The sequence below is a fragment of the Eubalaena glacialis genome, chromosome 19, assembly GCF_028564815.1.
Source record: "Eubalaena glacialis isolate mEubGla1 chromosome 19, mEubGla1.1.hap2.+ XY, whole genome shotgun sequence".
Taxonomy (NCBI): domain Eukaryota; kingdom Metazoa; phylum Chordata; class Mammalia; order Artiodactyla; family Balaenidae; genus Eubalaena; species Eubalaena glacialis.
This window is the reverse complement of record NC_083734.1, coordinates 13,000,349-13,022,420: the sequence shown is the minus strand read 5'-3', so window position 1 is coordinate 13,022,420 and position 22,072 is coordinate 13,000,349. Positions and strand designations below refer to the sequence as shown.

General features: G+C 47.1%; 2 protein-coding genes across 2 annotated transcripts in view; one reads left to right on the top strand and one right to left on the bottom strand.

Moving 5' to 3' along the window:
- The window catches only part of ITGAE (integrin subunit alpha E), a 54,676-nt gene that overhangs the window by 2,875 nt on the left and 29,729 nt on the right, over positions 1 to 22,072 (bottom strand). The window contains exons 17-29 of the mRNA XM_061176868.1: positions 21,753 to 21,883; positions 20,377 to 20,540; positions 18,925 to 19,053; positions 15,870 to 15,943; positions 12,536 to 12,668; positions 10,603 to 10,701; positions 10,003 to 10,082; positions 9,226 to 9,303; positions 8,642 to 8,705; positions 8,452 to 8,559; positions 4,989 to 5,045; positions 4,567 to 4,662; positions 3,030 to 3,125 (exon numbers count right to left, since the gene is read on the bottom strand). Coding sequence (XP_061032851.1) covers positions 3,030 to 3,125; positions 4,567 to 4,662; positions 4,989 to 5,045; positions 8,452 to 8,559; positions 8,642 to 8,705; positions 9,226 to 9,303; positions 10,003 to 10,082; positions 10,603 to 10,701; positions 12,536 to 12,668; positions 15,870 to 15,943; positions 18,925 to 19,053; positions 20,377 to 20,540; positions 21,753 to 21,883 — 1,309 coding nt within the window. The remainder of the gene's footprint in view (positions 1 to 3,029; positions 3,126 to 4,566; positions 4,663 to 4,988; positions 5,046 to 8,451; positions 8,560 to 8,641; positions 8,706 to 9,225; positions 9,304 to 10,002; positions 10,083 to 10,602; positions 10,702 to 12,535; positions 12,669 to 15,869; positions 15,944 to 18,924; positions 19,054 to 20,376; positions 20,541 to 21,752; positions 21,884 to 22,072) is intronic.
- On the top strand, positions 5,249 to 7,667 carry HASPIN (histone H3 associated protein kinase). The gene has a single exon (XM_061176456.1). It carries the CDS (start codon positions 5,252 to 5,254, stop codon positions 7,595 to 7,597), a length of 2,346 nt encoding a protein of 781 aa, XP_061032439.1. The 5' UTR covers positions 5,249 to 5,251; the 3' UTR covers positions 7,598 to 7,667.

The window sequence follows — 22,072 nt, the reverse complement described above, 5'->3', positions numbered from 1 at the left end:
AAAAGAGCAGACAGGCAATGTAAGTGGACAGATGGAAATCCTAAGAAAGAACCAAAAAGAAACGTTAGAGATGAAAACCCGCTGTAACAGGAAATGAAGAATGCCTATGATGCGCTCATTAGTAGACTGGACATGGCTGAGGAGAGAATCTCTGAGCTAGAGATAGCAACAGAATCCTCGAAAAGCAAAGAAAACAAACACTAAAAACAAAACGAAAGAAAAAAAAAACCAGAGCACAGGAAAATTATCTGATGACCAAAATACTTTATACAAACTATTTTGCTCTCTTATCTAGGAGAGTTAAGTCTGCCAGGAGACTGTGACCTTCTGTTTGAGAGAGAGAGAGAGATTCTATATTAAGGAGTCTCTGACAGTTCAATAGAGGGTCCCAACAAATTAAGATCTCTAGGTTTTAAAGAACACTGAAAGACGGAAAATCAAGATTCTACATCCAGGTATGCCCCAAGCTCACCATCTTCAAAATGATTTCTAAGTCCCTTCCAACTCTGTTCTGACAACTCTTTTTGATCTTCCCTAATGACTGATAGGACATTTTCTGACATGAAATACATGACAAAGATAAGGGTCTGCTCTTCACCAGACTAACGTCAGTGACACAGTAATAAATGCAAAATGGCATCCACGTGTACTATTGAAAAGCCCTTCCATTAGAAGTCATCCCAGCATTACTGTCCAGAGGCCCTCTCCATCCCAGGGCTCAAGTGGAAAACCCAAGGGATGTGCTTCCCAAGTGAGACCCAGACATGGCCCTCCCAAGTTGTGCCCAGCACACAGACCATGGCCAGAAGGCCATCAAGACATCTCTGCCTGCCCAAAACACTGAATTCCCTTCATCCAAGTGTTCAAGCACCAAGGTTAGGGATGCTTTGGAGAGAATTTCTGTATGGGATGGAAGGCTGGACAAATTTACCTTTGAGGCCTCTTCCAATTAAGTCATAAACACTTCCAAGGGTTGACCCTCCAGGCACTGTTTAACTCATACAAGCTGAACTTAAGTTCTGGGCCTTGGGAATAGCGAGGGAGCAACTCAACAGAGAAGAAGAACAGGAAGAGAGCTGGTTTTTTCCTTCATGGAAGAGTAAAGTGGGGGGCAGCGGGGAGTATGGGGAGAAGACTTGAGAACCTGAGGTTTAAGAAAGTAATGAAAGGAAGTCCCAAGATGACAGTAATGTAACATGTCAGGTTTGAGTAGAAGTACTCCTATTTCTCAAAGCCTCTTCCCTTTTTCCTCTTCCCAAACCACAGGTTCTTAAAGTGCCCTAAAGGTGTCCTGGTAGAGGTGAAGGGAGAAGCAGGACACAGAATACCCCTGTTTGTAGCAAACACTCTTGGTGGCCCACCCAACAGCCATTCTCTCCTTTCCTAGTTTGTTCAGAAGTCATGACTGGTCTAAGCTGATCATGACAAAGTCATCCCGCTTTGCCAGTGACTGACATGAGATCTAGTTCTCACTAATAAGTTATAAGGAGATTATCTGCTGGGAGTTTTTAGGAAAATTGTCCTCCTTGAAAAGGGAAGGCTGGAATTCCCTGGCAGTCCAATGGCTAGGACGCTGCGCTTCCACTGCAGTGGGCATGGGTTCAATCCCTGGTTGGGGAACTAAGATCCCACATGCCACACATAGTACAGCCAAAAAAAAAAAAAGAAAAAAAGAAAGAAAGAAAAGGGAAGACAAATGAGGAAAAACTCCTTTTGCTACTGACCTCTTGGCTTCCTATTTTGTACACTGCCATGTGAAAATATATCGCTGGGAGAAGTGCAAAGTGGCAACTTTGTGGCAGCCACAAGGGAAGGCGTCCCCAGCACACGGATGGTAGAGCACAAGATTCAAAGGAGCCAGGCCGTTGACACTGGTCTGCCTCCCTCACTGGATAAACAACAGAGGCCTTTATGGCACATTAGCACTAGTGTCTTGCAGCTGAAATGTAAATACTTTGCTTGGGGTCCTGAATTTTAAAAAAGGAAAATCATCGTGGGGACTCTATGCTATAGAAATAAAAGCATCAGTAAGTAAAAGGGGGGAATTTATACATAAATTATTTAAGAATGTGCATGTAAGAAACTGTTAACAGTAATTCCCTTTGGGAAGAGGGAATCAGGGGTGTGGAAAGGGGGAAGTAAAGGAACCATTATTTTTTGTTTGGGATCTTTGTGTAAGGCTTGGATTTTCTTGCTTTTCTATTTAGTAAAAAAAAATCTGAGCAATGGGATAATGGGGCACTTTTCTTTCTTCCATATCATTTTCTGTATTAGAAATACTTAAAAATAAAAGGAAATGTTTTTCCTAACATGTTTGGAGAACTGCGCCTTTCCCCTCCTCCAGGGAGGAAATCAGAGGACCTAATGTTTAGCGATCCAGCCTCACCCTCTTGACATTCCTTCCAATACTGAATCATGCCTAACTACAGAGCTCACAGATGGACCATCTCTGACGCCGGCAGCACATCTAGGTGAGTGTCAACAAGAATGACAATTCAGGGTGGCACACACAGTATTCGGCCCACAGACCACAAAGGTCAGTCTGACTTGCAGTCGTACTTCTGCAAAACGAATCCAAGGGTTCTAGTACTTAGTCTAAGACTTATAAAAAAATTATGCATTCCTGAGTATTGTAACTGTGCAACATTGTAACTAAACACTGATACCACACACTAAGAAGAGAGTTGTTATATACCCCCTCCCCAAAAATTTCTCACCTAAGAAATTTAAAAAAAAAAACATTTTCAAATCAAAGTATATATAGCTGTTGATTCCAGCCTAGTTATTTCAACTGAGACTTCCTCTGCTTAGGTCTCTTATTCAGTTGCCTCATTTCAGAGACAGAAAAACTGAGGCAGAAGCTGAGTAACTCAAGGTCACGGAGGCAGTTGCTGGCAGAGTCAAGATCAGAGGTGATAAGACTAAAACATGGAAGAGGGCAACAGCCAAGTGTCTGTACGGGGGCGCTAAGGCCAGGCACAGTTTTCCCAGGACATCACCCAGAAAACGAGAAGACAGCCAGGGATTACCTTAGTTCTATGGTTCTCTGCATTGAGCCCCTCATATAGAGATTTGTTGAAAGATATTTCACCAAGGATCTGCAGCTCAGTCACATCTCTTCGTAACTATAAGATGGGGAAGAAAAAAAAACGAAACACATTTTAGACATGGACTTACTGTTCCTTTTTTTTTTTTTTTTTAGTTAACTGTTTAAAAAGTTTTTATTGGAGTATAGTTGATTTAAAACAGACTTACTGTTCTTGGACAGCACTAATCATCTGTCCCTTTAAACGTGTTCCTTCTCCAGTATTCCTCAGCAACCACAAAGTTACCCAAGCAAGAAAACTGCAGTTATACCTCAACTTTTCCCTTATCCTTTACTTCATGCCACACCCTCATTGACCTAGCCACACGCCCCAAGTCAGTTGTTGATGATTCTTTTTTTTTTAGCCTCTCTTGCACCTGTCCCTTTTTCTCCATCCTCATTGCTACTTCTTCAGCTCAGATCTCATCATTCTCACCTGGATCATCACAAGACGTTAAACTAGACTTTAGTCCCTACCTTTTTTTTTTTTTTTTTTTTTTTTTTTGCGAGGGCTTTCTCCAGTTGCGGCAAGTGGGGGCCACTCTTCATCGCGGTGCGCGGGCCTCTCACTATCGCGGCCTCTCTTGTTGCGGAGCACAGGCTCCAGACGCGCAGGCTCAGTAATTGTGGCTCACGGGCCCAGTTGCTCCGCGGCATGTGGGATCCTCCCAGACCAGGGCGCGAACCCGTGTCCCCTGCATTGGCAGGCAGACTCCCAACCACTGCGCCACCAGGGAAGCCCTAGTCCCTACCTTTGAATGAGTCATCAGGGAAGGCCTAAGAGGTAACATGTGAGTTAAATATAAGAAGAAATCACATACATGGAGATCTATGAGAAAAGCAGTGTCATGCAGAAGGAACAGCAAGTACAAAGAACCTGTGGCCAGAACAATATTGGCAAACTGGAGTATAAGAAGCAGGGAAGAGGCGGGTACTAGGAGATTAAGTTGAAGAAGCAAGCAGAGACCAGATCACAGGGTGCCTTGCACACCACTGAAAAAGACAAATTTTAATCTAAGTGTATTCAATCTTTTTTTAAAAGCAGATAAGTGGCACAGTGTCTTCTTTTAAAACATAGCTGTTATATGAAGAACGTTTGTAGAGAGCATGGCAAAAGCAGAGGCAAGAGCAGAGAGAAGGATAGTGCAATAAACCCAGTAAGAGGGGTGGCCTGAACTACAACAGTACCAGTGGAGATGGAGAGAAGTTAATGGATTTAGAATATACTGGGGGGGCAGGGGGTAGACTCACAGAGCTTGCTGCTGGAACAGATATGGGGATGAAAGAAAAGGAATCGCAAGTAATTCCTAGAATTCCTAGTAAGTAACCCGAATAAGTTACCCTAGTTAGTAACCCTGAGTAAGTGGGTAAGCAACAGGTTGGGATAGGAGGTGGATCAAGAGACCTGTTTTGGACATGTTATATTTGGAGATGCTATTATCCTTCTTAGGGTAACAGCAGGAGAATCAAATCTCAAGTACCTGTTCTGATTGACTCAAGGAGACCTCTGCAGCCACGGTTACATTTTCTCTATCCGAGGTGACGTTACAGCTCACTGAATGCCATTCTTCCACATGCTGGAAGAAGGTGTGTGTTAGTTGGCACAATTCCTCTTCGGGTGGAAAAGCCGGGAATTTTAACACTTGGCACACAGAGCACCTCAAGGTCCCGGAATAGAGGGTGTGAGCAGTTTCTGCGCTCACTTGGCTCGAGCAAAGCCGCAACCCCGGCAAACGTGACCCAGTGTAGAGGCTAAGGGGCGCCTTGGGACCGCCCTGCCTGTGCTTTCAGGGGAAACCTCGGAAAAGTAGAATCCGTGCGTCTCACGTCACCCGCTTCAGAACCTCTCCCTCCCTGCCGCCCCGCCCCGCCCCGCCCCGGCCTCTCGGACGACCGCGCTCACCTGAACCAGATCGCTCCCACAAACGCGCTCCGGACTCTGGGTGCACACAGTGTGAGCCTGAAACAAGACCCATTCCCGCGACGCAATGAGAAAGCCAAACCGCCATACTTATCCGCCCTCTCCCACTTCCCGCGAGACCCATCGTGATTTGCGGGCGCGAGGCCGGGCGCTAGGACCCGGCGGGCAGGCGAGCCGGGGCTCGGGTCTGTGTCTCTAAGAAGTCTCGCGGTGTTTGCATTTGAACTGCCTGGCGGGGGTCGGCGATGGCGGCGTCACTCCCGCGACCCGGCAGTCAGCTCTTTCGAACGTATGGGGTAGCCGGCGGCGGGGGACCGCGGCGGCGTCCGGGCCAGGCAGCGGTGCAGTGGTTCCCGCCGCAAGACCGGAAGCGTTTCTTCAGCAGCAGTAGCAGCGACGCCAGCGGCGGCGGCCCCTCGCAGTCTGTCGTCTCCGACGATCCTGACGACCCCGACTTCCGCGGCAGCCCGGTGGGTCAGCGGCGGAGGCGCGCTGGCGGCCGACTCTCCAAGGACCGGCCGAGTCTGATCGCGACCCCGAGACGCCTGAGGCTGCGAGCGCGGTGCCCGCAGAAGTGCAGCACCCCTTGCGGCCCGCTCGGACCGCCGCCCTTCCCCAACGGCCACCCAGGCCTCCTGAGCCCGGACCTCAGTGTGTGCGGCCAGCCCAGGGACGGCGGCGAGCTGGGCACCAGTGCCTCCCTGTTGAGTTCTCCGGCCTCTCCCGGCCCCGGGTCCCCTGCGCCAGGAGACAGCATCTGCGCCGACCCCTCCGCCTTTCTGGATGCAGCCTCTGAAGCTCCGAGCGGCTTCCAACTCCCAGAAGCTTCCCTGGACCAGGCACCTCCCCCCTCTTCCCAGGAGGCAGAGACAGCAGGAGGCAGGATCACCAGGTTGGCCCACCAAGCCCGTGCCAGCCTCAGGTCAGCTCTCTGTAGCTTTTTGGACTCAGGAAATCCTGAGGATTCTGAGCCTGGGCCAGATGGGAAGAATATGTGGGAGTCCTGCTGTGACAGGGAACTGGTAGGGAGGAGGCTGGAGAGCCCAGGTTTATCCAGCACGGGTAAGAAGAGGGCCACGGACCAGGACTCCGGTCGAGAGGCTGGGTCTCAGGAGGCTGTCCAGATAGGATACGGGGAGGCCCGTGGGTGCAAGGGCGGTATGGCACCTGGGAAAAGCAACAGGCCTGAGAGAACCGGGCCAAGACGGAAAAGGAAGCATCAAGAGACAGCAGAAACCTCCCTCTGCCATCACCACCAGTTTAAAAAAGGCCAAAAGATGGAAAATGATTCATTCGTCACCCAGGACCTGACTCGTTTACAGAATGCCTGCTCTTGGACCAAAGCCAGGGCCTCCTTCAGCTTCCACAAGAAGAAGATGGTGACCGCCGTGTCAAAAGTGTGCAGCGTCTACACCATTGCCAGTTCTCTCTCTGATTCCCTCATATCAGAATATTCAAACCTTCCTGTCACAAACAGAACAAACAGTGCCCTGTACCCTTGGCACTTCTCCTCCATGTATTTGCTCACCCCCTTAAAGACACTACATGCCACAGAAAAAAAAGCATCCGATGCAGAAAAGGTTTATGGGGAATGCAGTCAGGAGGGTCCTATCCCCTTCAGCGACTGCCTTTCCTCAGAAAAACTGGAATGCTGTGAGAAGATTGGGGAAGGGGTGTTTGGTGAAGTGTTTCAAACAGTTGCTAACCACACACCTGTAGCCCTAAAAATCATTGCTATTGAAGGACAGAAGTTAGTCAATGGAGCTCATCAGAAAACTTTTGAGGAAATCCTGCCAGAGATCATCATCTCCAAAGAGTTGAGCCTCTTGTCTGATGAGGTATGCAACCGTACAGAAGGCTTCATTGGGCTGAACTCGGTACACTGTGTTCAAGGATCTTACCCTCCCTTGCTCCTCCAGGCCTGGGATCGCTATAACTCAACCAAAGGGTCTGCAAATGACCGGCCTGACTTTTTTGAGGAAGACCAGCTCTTCATCGTGCTGGAATTTGAGTTTGGAGGGATCGACTTAGAGCAAATGAGAACGAAGCTGTCCTCCATCGCCACTGCAAAGAGCATTCTGCACCAGATCACCGCGTCCCTTGCCGTGGCAGAGGCATCGCTGAACTTTGAGCACCGAGACTTGCACTGGGGGAACGTGCTCTTAAAGAAAACCAGCCTCAAAGAGCTCCACTACACCCTCAATGGGAAGACGAGGTCCATCCCCACCCGAGGGCTACAGGTCAACATCATCGACTACACCCTGTCACGCTTGGAGCGGGACGGGATCGTGGTTTTCTGTGACATTTCCATGGACCAAGACCTGTTTACAGGAGAAGGTGACTACCAGTTTGAGATCTACAGGCTGATGAGGAAGGAAAACAACAACTGCTGGGACGAATATCACCCTTATAACAACGTGCTCTGGCTACACTACCTCACAGATAAGATCCTGAAACAAATGACCTTCAAGACCAAAGGTAACACCCCTGCCTTGAAGCAAATGAGGAGAAAGATCAAGCATTTCCATCAGACTATGTTGAACTTCAGCTCTGCCACAGACCTGCTCTGCCAGCACAGTCTGTTTAAGTAAGCTGGGGTTGCTGACCGCCCCCAAAGGAGAGGGCACAGGTCTGGAAGCCCCTGATGCCGTTTTTAACCTCTATCCCCACAGCAGGGTGGGATTCCTGTTCTTAACAGGTTTCCAATCAGCTTTTCAAACAAGAATTTTGTTTCCAAGTGGAAGCTGAAATGTTTGTTGAAATGTTTAAACTTAACAAATATTCTTTAAAAATAAACTATACATGAGAACAAGTGTTTACAACTGAAAAGCCCTCTTTCTGTCAGCAGACTCCATTTTGTAAATTCCTTTCCACATGTTCCTTTTTGAGCCTTGACACTTTGTGTAGCCTGAGCAGGAAAAAAAAAGGAACGCCCAGGCCTCAGCTGTCACACTGATCAGAGCCTGTCGCCGTAGGTGTCATAAGGCTGGCTTTGACAGACGAGGAGCCAACTGAGCAAAGAGGCTGTAGCAGAGCAGAGTCCTGGCAGACAGACTGCAAGGCAAGCGGGAAGGAAGACGGTAGGCAGTTTACAGGGGGACGTGCGAGAAATGCCACATGTTTATCAAGCTCATTGGCCAGTCACAAAGAGAAGCAGAATTTATCGATGATTTTCAAATGGAAAATAAATTTCTCCATGGCTGCTCAAAAGGTTTGAATTTTGCTTATTTTTTCATCAAGGGAAGAAAAACTGGAATGTCGCTTTAAGGGCTGAGTGGTTAATATTCCTTGTGAACATGACTTCGGTAATTTACTCCTAAAATGTGTTCCCAGGTTAACTAATCTTTTTCTACTCCTTTTCTAGAGTTCTAGTTTTTATACCTTTGAGAATCCACAGTCACTCTGGAAAGAGATGTGATGGTGATATAGAACCACCTCTATGTACCTGAGTCTTGGTCAGGTTCTTCACTCTTATGACCTGGAAACCTTGTAATTTAACTGGAACACAAATTTGCAGCTGGAACTCGGCTCCAAAGAGGTTCTCCCCATGTATCTGCAAAATAAGTCAGAGTGGGAAGTCACGGCTGGTGTTGCTTTGCCACCTGTGGCTTTGCAATGACAAGCACAGCACTTACATTGAAGAGGAACTCTTTGTGGTGGGAAAGCCCCTGGCTTGTGTTCATGTATGTCACCGATGGTCTGCATTTGAGAGGACATGGGTTAGGCCTCAAGGCCCCTTTCTCATTTTAAAAAACCTCAATGCTACCAATTGGATACACTAGGACAGAGGGCACCTGATCCTTAATAGGGATCAAAGCTGAATATCAAAATGTAAGGTGGTGGTAGGGCAGGTGGGATCAGGTTAGAATATTCGAATTCTGTATATTTGGGCTGGTTCTGTATCTAATTATAATGCCTTAGAGTGGCCTTACTTTTTTCCTTCCTTTGTTCCCAATCCCATAGCCCCTCTCTTCCCTCCTTAGCATCACATCAGTTCCCTTTTGTATCAAGACCAGTTGGCACTGCTCCTCCTTTGATTATGACCATGGGGTTTCTAGGACCCAACTGTTAGTGCCCTAGACGTCATTGGGCGCCGGGGTTCTAAGCAGCCTCCTCTCAGGGAAGGGCAATGCCCACATCTACCCTGACCACAAGTTCCACCCACAAGAGAAAATGCCTGAAGCTGTCCCGCAGGTGTGGGCCCCTTGGAAGTACTTACTTGGGAAGAACTGCAATGAAGGCATGTTTGAAATGAAGGCTGTGGGTCTTACTGACCAAAGACCTTCTTTCATTGGAACTAGGAAATAAGAATGTCAGTTTATAGCACACCTGCTTTGTATACATGGCTTCTTACCTTGGCTTCCTGGGATCACTGGGGGTCAGATAGAAAAGACTCTGGGAGATAAGCAATTAGAGTGCAGAAGACGCTCTAGAAGACCATACTTAGAGAAACTGATTTTAAAAGGGTTTCTCAACCTTGATAATATTGACATTTGGGGCCAGATAAGTCTTTGTGAGAGGTTGTTCTGTATATTGTAGGATGTTTAGCAACGTTCCAGGCCTCTACTCACTAGATGCCAGTAGCACCCGCCCCAAGTGGTGCCAGTCAAAAGTGTCTTCAGGCGTTGCCCCTGGGGGCAGAATCACCCGTTGGAGAATTTTCCCAACACCGTACCCGACTCTACCCCAAACACAGAGGTTTTGCAGAAGACAGAGCTTCTCTGAAGTTAAATGAACCAGAATTAGAGCTCCAGTCCAAAGCTCATTCTTCCAGACCATACCATAGTTTTACTTTGTCAGTAAAAGAACATTTTAAATATCTTCGGTAACAAGAAGGGAAAGCCAAGTCACAGCAGGGACACACGTGCCTTCTCAGGGCTCACTGAGGTTCCCCTTCCTGGGCAGTGAGGGAGCCAGAGCTATTACGCACGCACATGGGAGGGAGGCTTCTTGCAGGGCCACAGGCTGGGCCTGCTGTGACACAGGCATTACTTACTTGGTGATTGTCACAGCGATGTCGGCTGTCCTGTTTGGAAAGGCACTCTCCTCCAGCTGCCAAACTAATGAAAAGTTTGCCTGTTTAAACAAACAAAAAAGGTCACTTGATTCCCCTTTATACCACTCACAACTCAAACTGCTTCCTACTAACTAAACAGACCTGGGAAACATAATTCATACTCCTCATGTTTTTGTAGCACAGCATGCTTCAAGGTCCGTTATTCCACGTTACGCCTCACAATGTCAGGGTGGAGTAAGTGGGGCAGACAGGATTATTCCCCTTTACAGTTGAGGACGCTGCTTCAGAGATTTCCCACAGCACAGAGATTATCAGTGGCAGATCAGGGACTCATAACTTCGGGTCTGATGCTTCTTCCATACTGCCCCCAGCTTCACTCTGCTGCACTGGGGTGCGTCAACCATTTATCTGTGGCTGTATCCCTCACCCCCACCACTCCCTACTCTCAGAGCACGCTTGGCTGCTCTGAGCACTCTAAGAGAAGTGTGGAGACCGCAACTGAGATTCTAATGAGACTGCGAAGTAGAAGACACCAATCCCAGGGTAGTGAGAAGAGTCAGCCAATCAAAACAGACTCACAGATGACCTCTTGAGTATGGGGTGACCGATCTTGCAGTTCATCACCAGGACAGAAGCAGTTGGTTTAGGGTCATCACACTGAATGTTTGGAGAAGGAGGCTGTTAACATAAAAGACGTTGTTTTTGTTTTGTTTTGTTTTGTTTTTGACATTGATTTTAAAAGGCAAAAAAAGAGCAGTTTCCTTACACCAATTCAACATGCCAGATGCCCTGCCAGGAGCCAGGGACACAAATAAATTAGACTTTGTCCTTGTCTCCCTCACAAGCTGGGCAGAAGGGCTCAATACTAGATGGTTGAGGAATTTAAATACAAGGCCTAAGGAGTGGTTCTGTGAGAGTAGTACAGAGAAAAGCAGTAGAGAAAGATGAGGTCCAACCAGGAGGATTCAAAGTCTTCATGGGAAAGGAGACATTTGAACTGGGCCTTGGACCAATGCAGATTTCATGTACTGAGCCAGGCAGGAAGGCCAGCATGAGCCCAAGCACTGCCATGCAGCCTTTTTCAGCCACGGTTCCTCATCCAGACCACTGAATACAGAAAATGACTTGAGTGACTACTATTTTCTTAATTCTCTCAAGGATGTTGCATCTAGTTCCATTCTAGATGCTTAGGAGATCATGGCATTCTTCTCATGTATTGGATGCTGTCTTAGCCCAAATAGCCTCAGACCACTAGGGACACACTCGTAGTATGACAAAGCCAGGTTTGTTGACTCATTACAATGAGGAAAACTGCACTGTGGTGTATCCCACCAAACAAAGGAAAAAATAGTTATTAAAGGATTCTGGGGAAAGGTGGAATTCGGGGAAAATGTAAACAAAGCAGTGTTTTGATAGGCCCAAAACAAAGCAGGGCTGTGTGTAAAAGGGCCACTCAGCATCAGGTCTGGACTGCAAAGTGGACTCAGGGACCCATTTCCTTGGAAACTATTAAGGTGAATGTGAAAAGTTACGTCCAGAAACATTTTATCTGAAGCTCCAAGCCTCAGATGGAAAATGAGAGAGCTTCTCTTTGTCAAAGTGGCTTAGACTCTCCAGGCAAGAGTAAGATGGTTTCATAATTACAGATAAAACTTCAAACAGCAAAGTTGCTGACTGCCTATGATTTTAGGGAACAAAATTTCTCAGTGTTACAATACTTTACAGCTGCAGGGTGTCCTTGGGAGAAATACTGTTTCCTAGTATCTTGCAGCTGGTTTTGAGTCTGTGCTCCCAGGCTGATGAAAGGCTGAGCAGACTCTTACTTTCCAGTCCAAGCTACTTTATTAGAGATTATCTCTCTCTCAGAACTCTAGTTAAGAAAGGCTGCAAGGGGACTTCCCTTGTGGCGCAGTGGTTAAGAATCCGCCTGCCAATCAATGCAGGGGACACGGGTTCGAGCCCTGGTCCGGGAAGATCCCACATGCCATGGAGCAACAAATCCCGTGTGCCACAACTACTGAGCCTGCACTCTAGAGCACGCGAGCCACAACTACTGAGCCCGCGTGCCACAACGACTGAAGCCCGCGCACCTAGAGCCCAGCTCCGCAACAAGAGAAGCCACCGCAATGAGAAGACCACACACCGCACGAAGAGTAGCCCCCGCTCGCCGCAACTAGAGAAAGCCCGCGTGCAGCAACGAAGACCCAATGCAGCCAAAAATGAATAAATAAAATAAATAAATTTATTAAAAAAAAAAAAAAAGAAAGGCTGCAAGCAAAAGGAGTGATTGGGCAGCAAAATAGCACCATTGAAGATTTTTAAAGCAGAGAATGACATGATTGGATCCACGGCATATAGTTGGATTAGAGGGGGGATCCATCTAGTTAATAATCATTTACTGGATGGACCAGGGTGAGGCCGGAGGCAGAGTTAGGAGGTTGCCGTAACAAAGCAAGTATGCCGGAAGGGAAAGCCATGAGCAGTGTGGTTCCCAAACTGCTGTCATAGTTACCTTTTGTATCCTCTTAAACTGCAAGTTTCTGGGGTAATTCAAAGCCATGCTTGTCATGTAGGAATCTTCCCCAGAGTTAGTTAGGCTAATGTTCATGCTCAGCTCCTTTGTGAGACCCACCACCAATTCCTGCCTGCACAGGGTAGGCAAATAGATAAATGTTACCAGTTTATTTAATCTGTACAAACCTCAGTGCAATACAACAGCACCTTTTAAACTAACTTCTTAGATAAATTGCTTAAAGGATACATTTAGCCTAGATTTTCTTCCCCTCAACATAAGCAAACATCTGGACTGCCACACCTCAGCTGCTGTGTGACATGACCATTTATGTAATGTTTACCATGTGTCAAGGACTGTGTTAAATGCTTCACACGCTCAGTCAATCCTCGTAATAACCCTATGAAATAGTACGGTTGCTCTCTGTTCTATAGAGAAGGGAACAGAAGCCAAGGGAGGCTAACTAACTTGCCTGAGGTCCAGCAGCCTCAAAAGGGAGTTGGGAGAAGTGGATCTAAATCCTGTTTCTACCACCAACGCACTGTGACCCTAGGCAACGTACTTCGTGACACAAATTCATCCATCTCACATACATTTACAGAAGACTTTCTCTGTGCCAGACACCCTGCTCGACATGGGAGAAACAGCACGCGGGGGACAGATGCTGCCCCTGCCCCTGTCTTGGCCTCAGCCTTCCCACCCACAAAATCATCCCGGCCCTTCCAATTTAAAGGCTGTGGGTTAAAACATGAATCTGTTCAGCCTGGAGAAGACTTGGGGACATGTAAGTGCTTCTTTCCATCCGCTGAGGCACCATGGGGCCCCTCAGTAATTGAGACCTACAGGGAAACATATTAACAACAAAGAAAACTTTCTAACCCTCTGAAAGGTTCAAAGATGGAATGTGCAGCTCTCGAGAGTAATGTGACCTGTGTCTTGTTGTGTTGTTTTTGTTTTTATCACAGCTGAGAAAAGGATAGATTGGAGGGCTAGAGGGGGCAGAGGCAGAGCCTGTCTGGGCGATGATACAGGCCTGAAATCAGACAGTAGTAGTGGGGATGGGGAGGGGGTAGAAACCAGAGGTGATAAGGCCGTGCTAGCAAGCAACACAGAAAAGAGAGAGGAGTCGAGGATGCCTCCTGAGTTTCCAGCTTGGATGACCGAGTGGGGCTAGTCATGAGGGAGAGAACACAGGGCGAAGACCAGAGGGCGGAAGTTGATCAGATGGGTTCAGTCCAGGGCATGATGAGAGGTGCCCAGAGGATAGGAAGGCAGAGATGTTGAAATGTCAGTAAGGTATCCTGTTCTAGAGCCCAGGAGAGAGATCTGAGAGTCACTGGAATATTTACCAGGGGTTCTCAACCTGAGGGCCGGGGCAGTTTCAGAGGGCCCCAAATGCAAACACCAATGTATGCAAGTGTGATCTTCTAGGGAGAAAGCTCTGTAGTCTCCCTTAGATTCTTCAGGAGATCCACATCCACAAAAAAGGTCAAAACCATTGAGACATTTGGATGCTAAGGATTAGGTTCAATACTTTTGAAAAAAGAAGAGACTGCTGGCTGTGAACACTAGAGGGTGATGTAGGGCCAGCTGTTTCACTGTCTACTTCACAAGGACGTGGCTGGGACGGCTTTCTTGGCTGTAATTAATTCTGTTAGAAACAACTGCGTCTCCTTGTTAGGCTGGCTTCCAAAGCACTCAAAAGCCTTGAATTGGATCCTTAGTGACTGAGAGGGGCAGCGCTAAGCCATCCACATCTGAAACGCCAGTCCTGCAAATGTCTATGAGAAGGCTTACCAGGACTCAGAGAACAGTGCTCTTCCCCAGAGATGCCAACTCCGGCCAACTGGCCATCAGTGCCATGTCACACACACAGCACTAGGAGTCACGGAAGGCATTTTAAGACCACCACATGTCCAAAACCAAACTCATGATCTCTTCCTCCCCACCCTGCCTTCCAAAACAATTCTTCCAAAAGCTTCCCTAATTCGGTTCTTGACATCACCATCATTCTAGAATGCAGTGTGGTCCGACAGAACTTTGGCAGTAATGAAAATGACCTATTCTGCGCTGTTCAATACCACTAGCCATATGCGGATACTGAGCACATGAAATGGGCCTAGTGCAACTAAGGAACTAAAATTTAATTTTAATTAATTTCAATTTAAATAACCAAGTGTGACCAGAGCCTATTGTATTGGACAGCACAGTTCTAGATGCTCAGGCTGAAGTGTGGAAAGACTTCTTAGACCCCTCTCTTTCTCTCACTCCCCACATCCAATCTGTCATCCAATCCTTTGGGCTCTAACTTCAAAATATAACCACCTTCATTGCTACCACCCTGGCCTAAGTCACATCACTTCTCACCCGAGTTACTAAAATAGCTCCCTACTATTGTCCCGCCTCCTCCAATGTAGGAGCCTACAGTCTACTCTCAACACAGCAGCAAGAATGATCCTATTAAAGTGCACGGTCATGTCATTCCTCTGACTTCTCAGCTCGCGGTAAAAGTCCTCATGGAGATGCAGCCACGTATGACCTTTCCTCCCCTCACGTGACCTCTCCCTCCCTCATCTACTGCAACTATGCTGGTGTCCTGGCTCTTCCTCCCAACTCCAGGGCATTTGCAGGTGCTCTTCCTTCAGACACCTGCAGAGTTCATTCCTCCACCTCCTCTTGCACGCACCCAAATGTCACCTTCTCCATGAGCATTCTCCTGACCACTCTATTTAAAACTGCCACCCCACCTCGCCCCGGCATTCCCTCCCACCTTCGCTGCCTTCTTTCTCTTCATAGTGTTGATACATCTCATCAACACAAAGTTGACTTATTATCTTCTCCCCCTAAAAGCACCAGGAGGGCCGGGATTTTTGTGTGTTGCTTACTGATGTATCTCTAGCACCTCGAGTGCTGGGCACAGAGGAGATGCTCCATAAATATGCAGTGAATTAAGTAATTTGGTTAAGAGGTGAGCCAGGGAAGGGGTTACCTCTAACTGAGGTGGTCCTAGCAGTGAGAGACACTGAGTTACGAAAATAGCGTTGTCCGGGATGTCCAGAGACCTGGGTGTAAGTTCACCCAATGATCATGTGACCCCACACAGGCCCTCAACTACTGAGTCTGTTGCCTAATCTATAAAATAGGAATACAAATTTCTGTCTTTCCTCCCTCCTTGGGTGCGTGGGGAAGCAAGAGATAATAAGTGCAGAAGCCCTTTGTGGGCCATGAGGGGAAGGGGGAGGAAGTGAGCGATCCCTCCTGGTGAGGGGTTTGCCCAGGTAAGCCTTCAGGAGGAAGTTAACTGCAGAAACCGTGACGACTGGATTCAACTCACTGAGAGAGGGTGGTGGCCAACTGTAGCTCAGCGACACAAAACAGCTTATTCTTGCAGGCCTTCTCGTAGGGCAGCTGTAACCAGACAGAGAGGGGCAGGATCAGCCCAGGGACCCCGCCATCCCTGCCTTGCTTCATGATCTTCTCCTTAGGACAGTCCTGTCCCTCCTGCTGACTCTGACAAGTGCAGGTGAAGGTTGACAGGCTGGGGTTGTGTCCACATGGCCATGAGAGCTGTGACTGTGACATTCCTTGGCTTGTCAGGGATGGGGATGTGCTTGGTCCTACAACACAGGTACCATGCGTCAGGCCACTGGCCAAGGTCAAAAATGGGGTGACCTTTGTGAAACGGTGGGAGTGCCTGTCACTTTCATATTATGCTAATTAAGCAGCAACACTCACAACTCACTATTTTGAACATTTGGGGGAGGAAAACCCAGGTGAAGAAAAGCTTCCTTAGTCCTCTTAAGTAGAGCAGCAACAGCAAGGGACAAAAGGGGGTACATGACAAATATTGTCAAGGTCCAGTCCCGTGAGGTCCTCTACCCCCATGGCTAGTCTTCTCTGTAGGTTAAATATTCTCCCTTGCAATCTTGCCTACACCAAACAAATTCAGAAAGTCGCACTGGGTCCAAAAGGCCCAGTCAAGGTTGAAAAGCTCCAGCTCAGGCTGAAAACAAGTTTTCTAAAGGAGCTGGTCTATTTTTTATTCTGAAGGAACCACAGCCAGCTCTCTAACTGGGGAATCTCTGCATTTATCTTCCCAGCAGCCAGTGACCATTGCAGCAGCTTTATTAAACAGCAGCAAGGACTGTTTCCATGACCTGGAGCTAGAGTGGGAGCCCAGAGCTAGAAAGAAAACCTTCTGCTTCCCAGAGAAGGGAGATGCAGTTCGCAGAAGTCAGACCTTGGAGCTCTATCTGACTGGGTCAACAATTGGGGGCAGGCTTTTTTAGTTTTGTTTTTAATACAGCCAAGCAGCCTGCTCTCTTTCAGCAGGATTACAACACCCTAAGCTCCCAGCTAGAACTCATTCTCTGGAAACATCTATGTGCCTAACCTAACCATTTCTCCTCATCCATTTTATCAGTGGGATAATTTTTTAAAAATCTCTTTGCCAAACCATCAAACTAATAATTGATTAAGGTAAGAATCCTGAATGGATGTTAAACAGGATATATGCATAATCTCAAAGCATCTCCCCCTAAGATACTTATTAATTACAAAGGGAAATAGCACCAGGAATGGGACAAATTAACATGACGTGCCTCGGATACGATGCACTTAGAGGGATGAGACTTCATTTCTGGGATATTCCTGCCCAAAATGCATAACCTGAATCTAACCATGAGGAAACATCAGACAAAGTCAGGCTGAGGAATATTCTACAGTATAACTGGCCTGTACCCTTCAAGAATGTTAAGGTCATTAAAGACAAAGAAAGATTGAGAAATTATTCGAGATTAAAGGAGACTAAACAAAAGTAATGAATTATCCTGATCCAGAAAAAAATTTTTTTCTTTTGCTAAAAAGGACATTAATAGGACAACTGGTGATATTTGAATAAAGTTTATAGATTATAGTATTTCATCATTGTAAATTTCCTGATTTTGATCATTGTACTGTGGTTATGTAAGAGAGTGTCCTTGTTTTTTAGGAAATACATACTGAATGAAGTATTGGGAGTAAAGAGGCATCATATCTGTAACTAACTCTCAAATGGTTCAGAAATATAAATTTCTGAGACTACATATGTATATATGTAAGATATATATGAGATTTTATATATAGAGAGAGAGAGAGACAGAGAATAAAGCAAATGTGATAAAAGGTTAAAATGTTAACATCTGGGGAATCTGGATAAAGGATGGGAATTCTTTGGACAATTCTAACTTTTTAGTAAGCAAAATATTTCAAACTAAAGTTTTCTTAAAACAGAATATATATAATTAGTGATAATCTGCTTATTGACAAAACTTTATTATATTAGTTCTCCCAGTCTTTTCTGAACCATCTGTCAATGCCAAATTTTAAAAAATTATTTAGAAAATTAATATACTATTATAAATTTAAAATAAATTTGCCTAAAAAATTAAAATGAGAATCTGCTCGTCGGGAACCTGATTCTCCCTCTTCCTGGGCAGACGAGCAATAGGAACAGTCACCCTGATTATGTTGTTCTCTTATTTCTATTTACCATTCGTGATTGATGCATTGGGTGTTAACCAAAACTGGAGCTAAAGGCTTATATAACTGAATTAATATAGAGCATTCTTGTACAAATATTGGACAGTTGTGTCCTATGATTACCTAGAAATATACTTCTGCTACCTGAAGCTTTTCTGTGCCAGCATGAACTACTTTTGGCTTATTTTTATTTTTGGGGGTTCAATGCATTCCAGCTAACTGTAATTATTACTTTTCAATGCTCATGTTATCACTTCTTTGATCCTGCTGATTTTTCTGTACCCCATAAGACTGTCTAAATGAACACTGACAGGGCCTGAGTGGGAACAAAATCTCCTTAGATATCATAGAATCAAGAAATTTTACTGTTTTTTTTCCCTCTCTGATTTCCTGTAGTTATGAGAAAAGTTTTTTGTGACACTATCCATCTGCTAGGGTATAGGTCTGGTGGGCCATTCAGCCTGAAGGCCTGGGCAGGACCTGGGCAGGCAGGTATGCCAAAGGGCATCCTCTCTGCAGTGCGGGGCAGGTGGGCTCCAGTCCAGTCCCCACACAGGACCCTCACCACACCGTTATCAGAGACTCTTGCCAAGGTGGGCAATGTATTCATATGCTTCATTAAATATGTAGCAGGCACTTTTTGTGAACATAAAAGAACTAGCCTTGGGGGTGGTGTGGAGACGTGTATTACCCACCAGTGAGGTCCTGGGCAAATTAACACCATCTCAGGAACTCTATATCCCCATTTGTACAGTGAGGGGCCTAAATGCTGTCTGAAGACCCTCCCAACTTTAACATTCTTTGAAGATAGGGGAGCAGGTACTTTTAGGGGGATGGCTCCCAGGAGAGTCTGGTCCTAGCTGAGTCACCTGGAAGATGGCAGAGGGCTCAGCATAGAAGTCCAGGATAGGCTGGGGATGGTCCCTCCGGCCCTCGGGGGTCTGGAGTTGGTAGCTGACCTTGACACTGATGTTGGAGAAGCAGTCCTCCTGACAGAGCTGCAGAGTCACCAAGGAATGCAGGGTTGGAGTTGGATGTGGGGGAGAAGATGACAAGGAGAATACTTTTAACTTTGATGTAGTCACAATAAGAAATAAACAATGAAAGTGGTTAAGCCAGGATTCCTAAGCCTCTTCCAAATAAGCCAGGCTGCCAAGAGCACTGGGAAAATCCCCCTTGATCTGCCATGGCCTCGGGCATCATAACTCCCTATGGTTCCTGCCCCAATCACAAAGGGATTCTGGCCATTGGGAGTTAAAAACTGGCCTGGGCTTTATTCAGAGTACAAAGGGGAGCCATGAAAGGGAAGAGTCATGGTCACATCTGTGTCTACAAAGATCTTTCTCTAAGCAACATGGAGGATATACTAGAGAAATAAAAACTGAAGACCAGGAGATGGCCTGGGATGCTGTTTGCCATTCTCTTTATTTATTGAGCCTTTTTGCCAGGTGGGAGCTTTGAACACCTGAGAGTAGGTAAGCACGATTCCCAGGTGGAAAAGGTAGTTATGCTTGTATTTAAGGAAGCCATAGATTTGCTAGAAACTCGTTCTTAATCCATTTAACAATCAACAGACGTGGGAACAGATGTGTAGTAAGAAGCATAATTTACGAGTTTATTGGAATAAATGATCCTTTTAGGTCCACAACTCTGGGTCCTGTCAGGCTCTGGGTCCTGACAAATACATTTCTTATGTCTCTAGGCACATTTGTCAGGAGTAAACTTTTATAAATCACAACTTTTGTCTTTCTGTTTCTACTTTCTCTCGTTCAGGTTTTCTGATGTTGACTCACGCAAGGGCCCTCTGCCCCACTTTTATTATCAGGTGAGGGAGGGAGCCCTGTTATTCCCAATTTATTACCAAGAAAAATGTCAGCAGTTAGAGAATTTCCCTTTTTGTCCAGTTTCTAGGAAGCTCAGAGATCTACATAGTGTTCGATTTTGGTAGGTTTCTTTTTTTTCTGACCACTCTGCACAGCATGCGGGATCTTAGTTCCTGACCAGGGATCGAACCCATGCCCCCTGCAGTGGAAGTGAGGAGTCTTAACCACTGGACCGCCAGGGAAGTCCCTCGGTAGGTGCCGCTTGTGGGATCTTAGTTCCCTGACCAGGGATCAAATCCGGGCCCTCAGCAGTGAAAGCACAGAGTACTAACCACTGGACCGCCAGGGAATTCCCCCATCATCTGGTTCTCAATCTATTATGATTAGTTCAGTTGCCTCATTTGTGTGTATGGGTATGTGTGTTTCATTGCATGCACCTCAGTTCTTTTCTCAACCATACAGACCCCTCTAGACTTTTCTGGAAACTCCTCCACTTACCTGTCCCTCTGTGGGAACCAGCAGGAAGGGCTCACAGAGACGGGGGCCCGTGCCCCACTCCCTAAGGGAGCTCTGACACAGCCTCTCATCTGAACACTGCAGCCTTTTCCTCTGCTTCACCACATCCACGTCCAAAGTGAAGTTCAGAGAGGTCTCTTTGAGGCCTGGGAATGAAGACCAGGTCTTCCTGATGAGACTGGGACGGGCAAGCCCCAGACAGAGGGCCCTCCCATGAGTCCCTCCTGAGTGGTGCCCCCACGTAGGCACTTCCCCAAGTTTCTTCTTCATTTCAAAGGTACTTTTCTCATGTCTTCTGGCACCCAGCTAGGGTCCCTCAGTGCACCAGCCCCAAACCTGGAGCAGCACATCCCAGGGGCTGAGTCAGTCTTCCCTAGGGGAAGAAGCGCTTAGGGGGAGGCCGGGATTGAGGGGGGAAATGAGGAGGAGCAAAAAGTCAAGGAATGGAGAGAGAAACCATAGAGTAAAACCTGAGGATAACAGAGCTGGAGGCACCTTGTAGACTACCTGGGCCAGCTCCCTTACTGTGGAGAAAAGAAACCAGGGCCCAGAGAGTGAAAGACGCCCTCCCAGTGTCACACAGCCACCCAGCAGCTGCCATTCGGGCTCTGTGGCCTGAATCTTTCAGCCTATACAGCTGGAACTGATAGGCCTGCCCTTTCCTAATTAACAGATTTGATCATGGACTCTTGCAGTAAAGCCAGCCCACCTGGGAGAGCACATTCTGACCTGCAGGAAGCAGGGAGACATCTCCAGGATTGTTACTGAGAGATTAAGCCCTGGGGACGGTTGCTGGGGGATTGTTCTGGCGGGGATCTCTTGGGTTGGCGGTAAGTACCTGGGTTGTGAAAGCCATGCCTTCTGGAAGTTCTCCCAACCAGTGCCAACTAAGGGGATGGGAAGGGAGGCCAGGCCTCCGGCAGGTTATCCAATCCCCCTGGGCCAGGGAGACACAGTGAGCAGGGAAGGGGAGAAGATGTAAATCAGGGAGAAAGAGGACAGGCACTTCTCAGGAGCCCTACACACATGCACAGGTGTGGGCACAGTAGGTGGAGATGGAGAAGTGCCGGCCCTTTTCTGAGTCTTCTTTCAGAAACTCAACCCTTCAACCCAAGGAAGGGATCCAGTGCCCCTTTTCCCAACAGGGTCAGAGAGACCCCTTCAGAGTGTAGACTTGACAGCAGATCACCCTTTTCTGGGGCGGTTCCCATTAAATTGAACCTAAGGTCAAAGGAGCTAAAGTCTAATAGAGGGATTTCATAACACCCTGCCCCCACCCAGCCCTCTCTTCCTGCCCCCGACTGAAGCCAACAGGGACTGACCACAGCACTGGACGGGTCAACTAGGTTGCCTGTTACCTGACTCAGCAGCTGGCGACACATAGCTGACTTCAAAACACAAATTCACATTCACGCTGCTGTAGAAGCCAATGGGCAGTGCCTTGGGGGTGAAGGTCATGGACAGCTTCAGACGAACCACAGGTCTTGAGCTAAACAAGACAGCAAAGAGGACCATGAGAAGGGACCACAGGACTTCTGGATCAGTGCCTGGGCTCCTTCCTTCATTCAATGAATATATATTGAACACCTCTCTTATGCCAAGTGCTATTCTGAGTCTTCAGGGTACTACAGGGAAAGAGATAAGGCCTGCTCTAGTGGGAAAACAGACAACAAGCAAA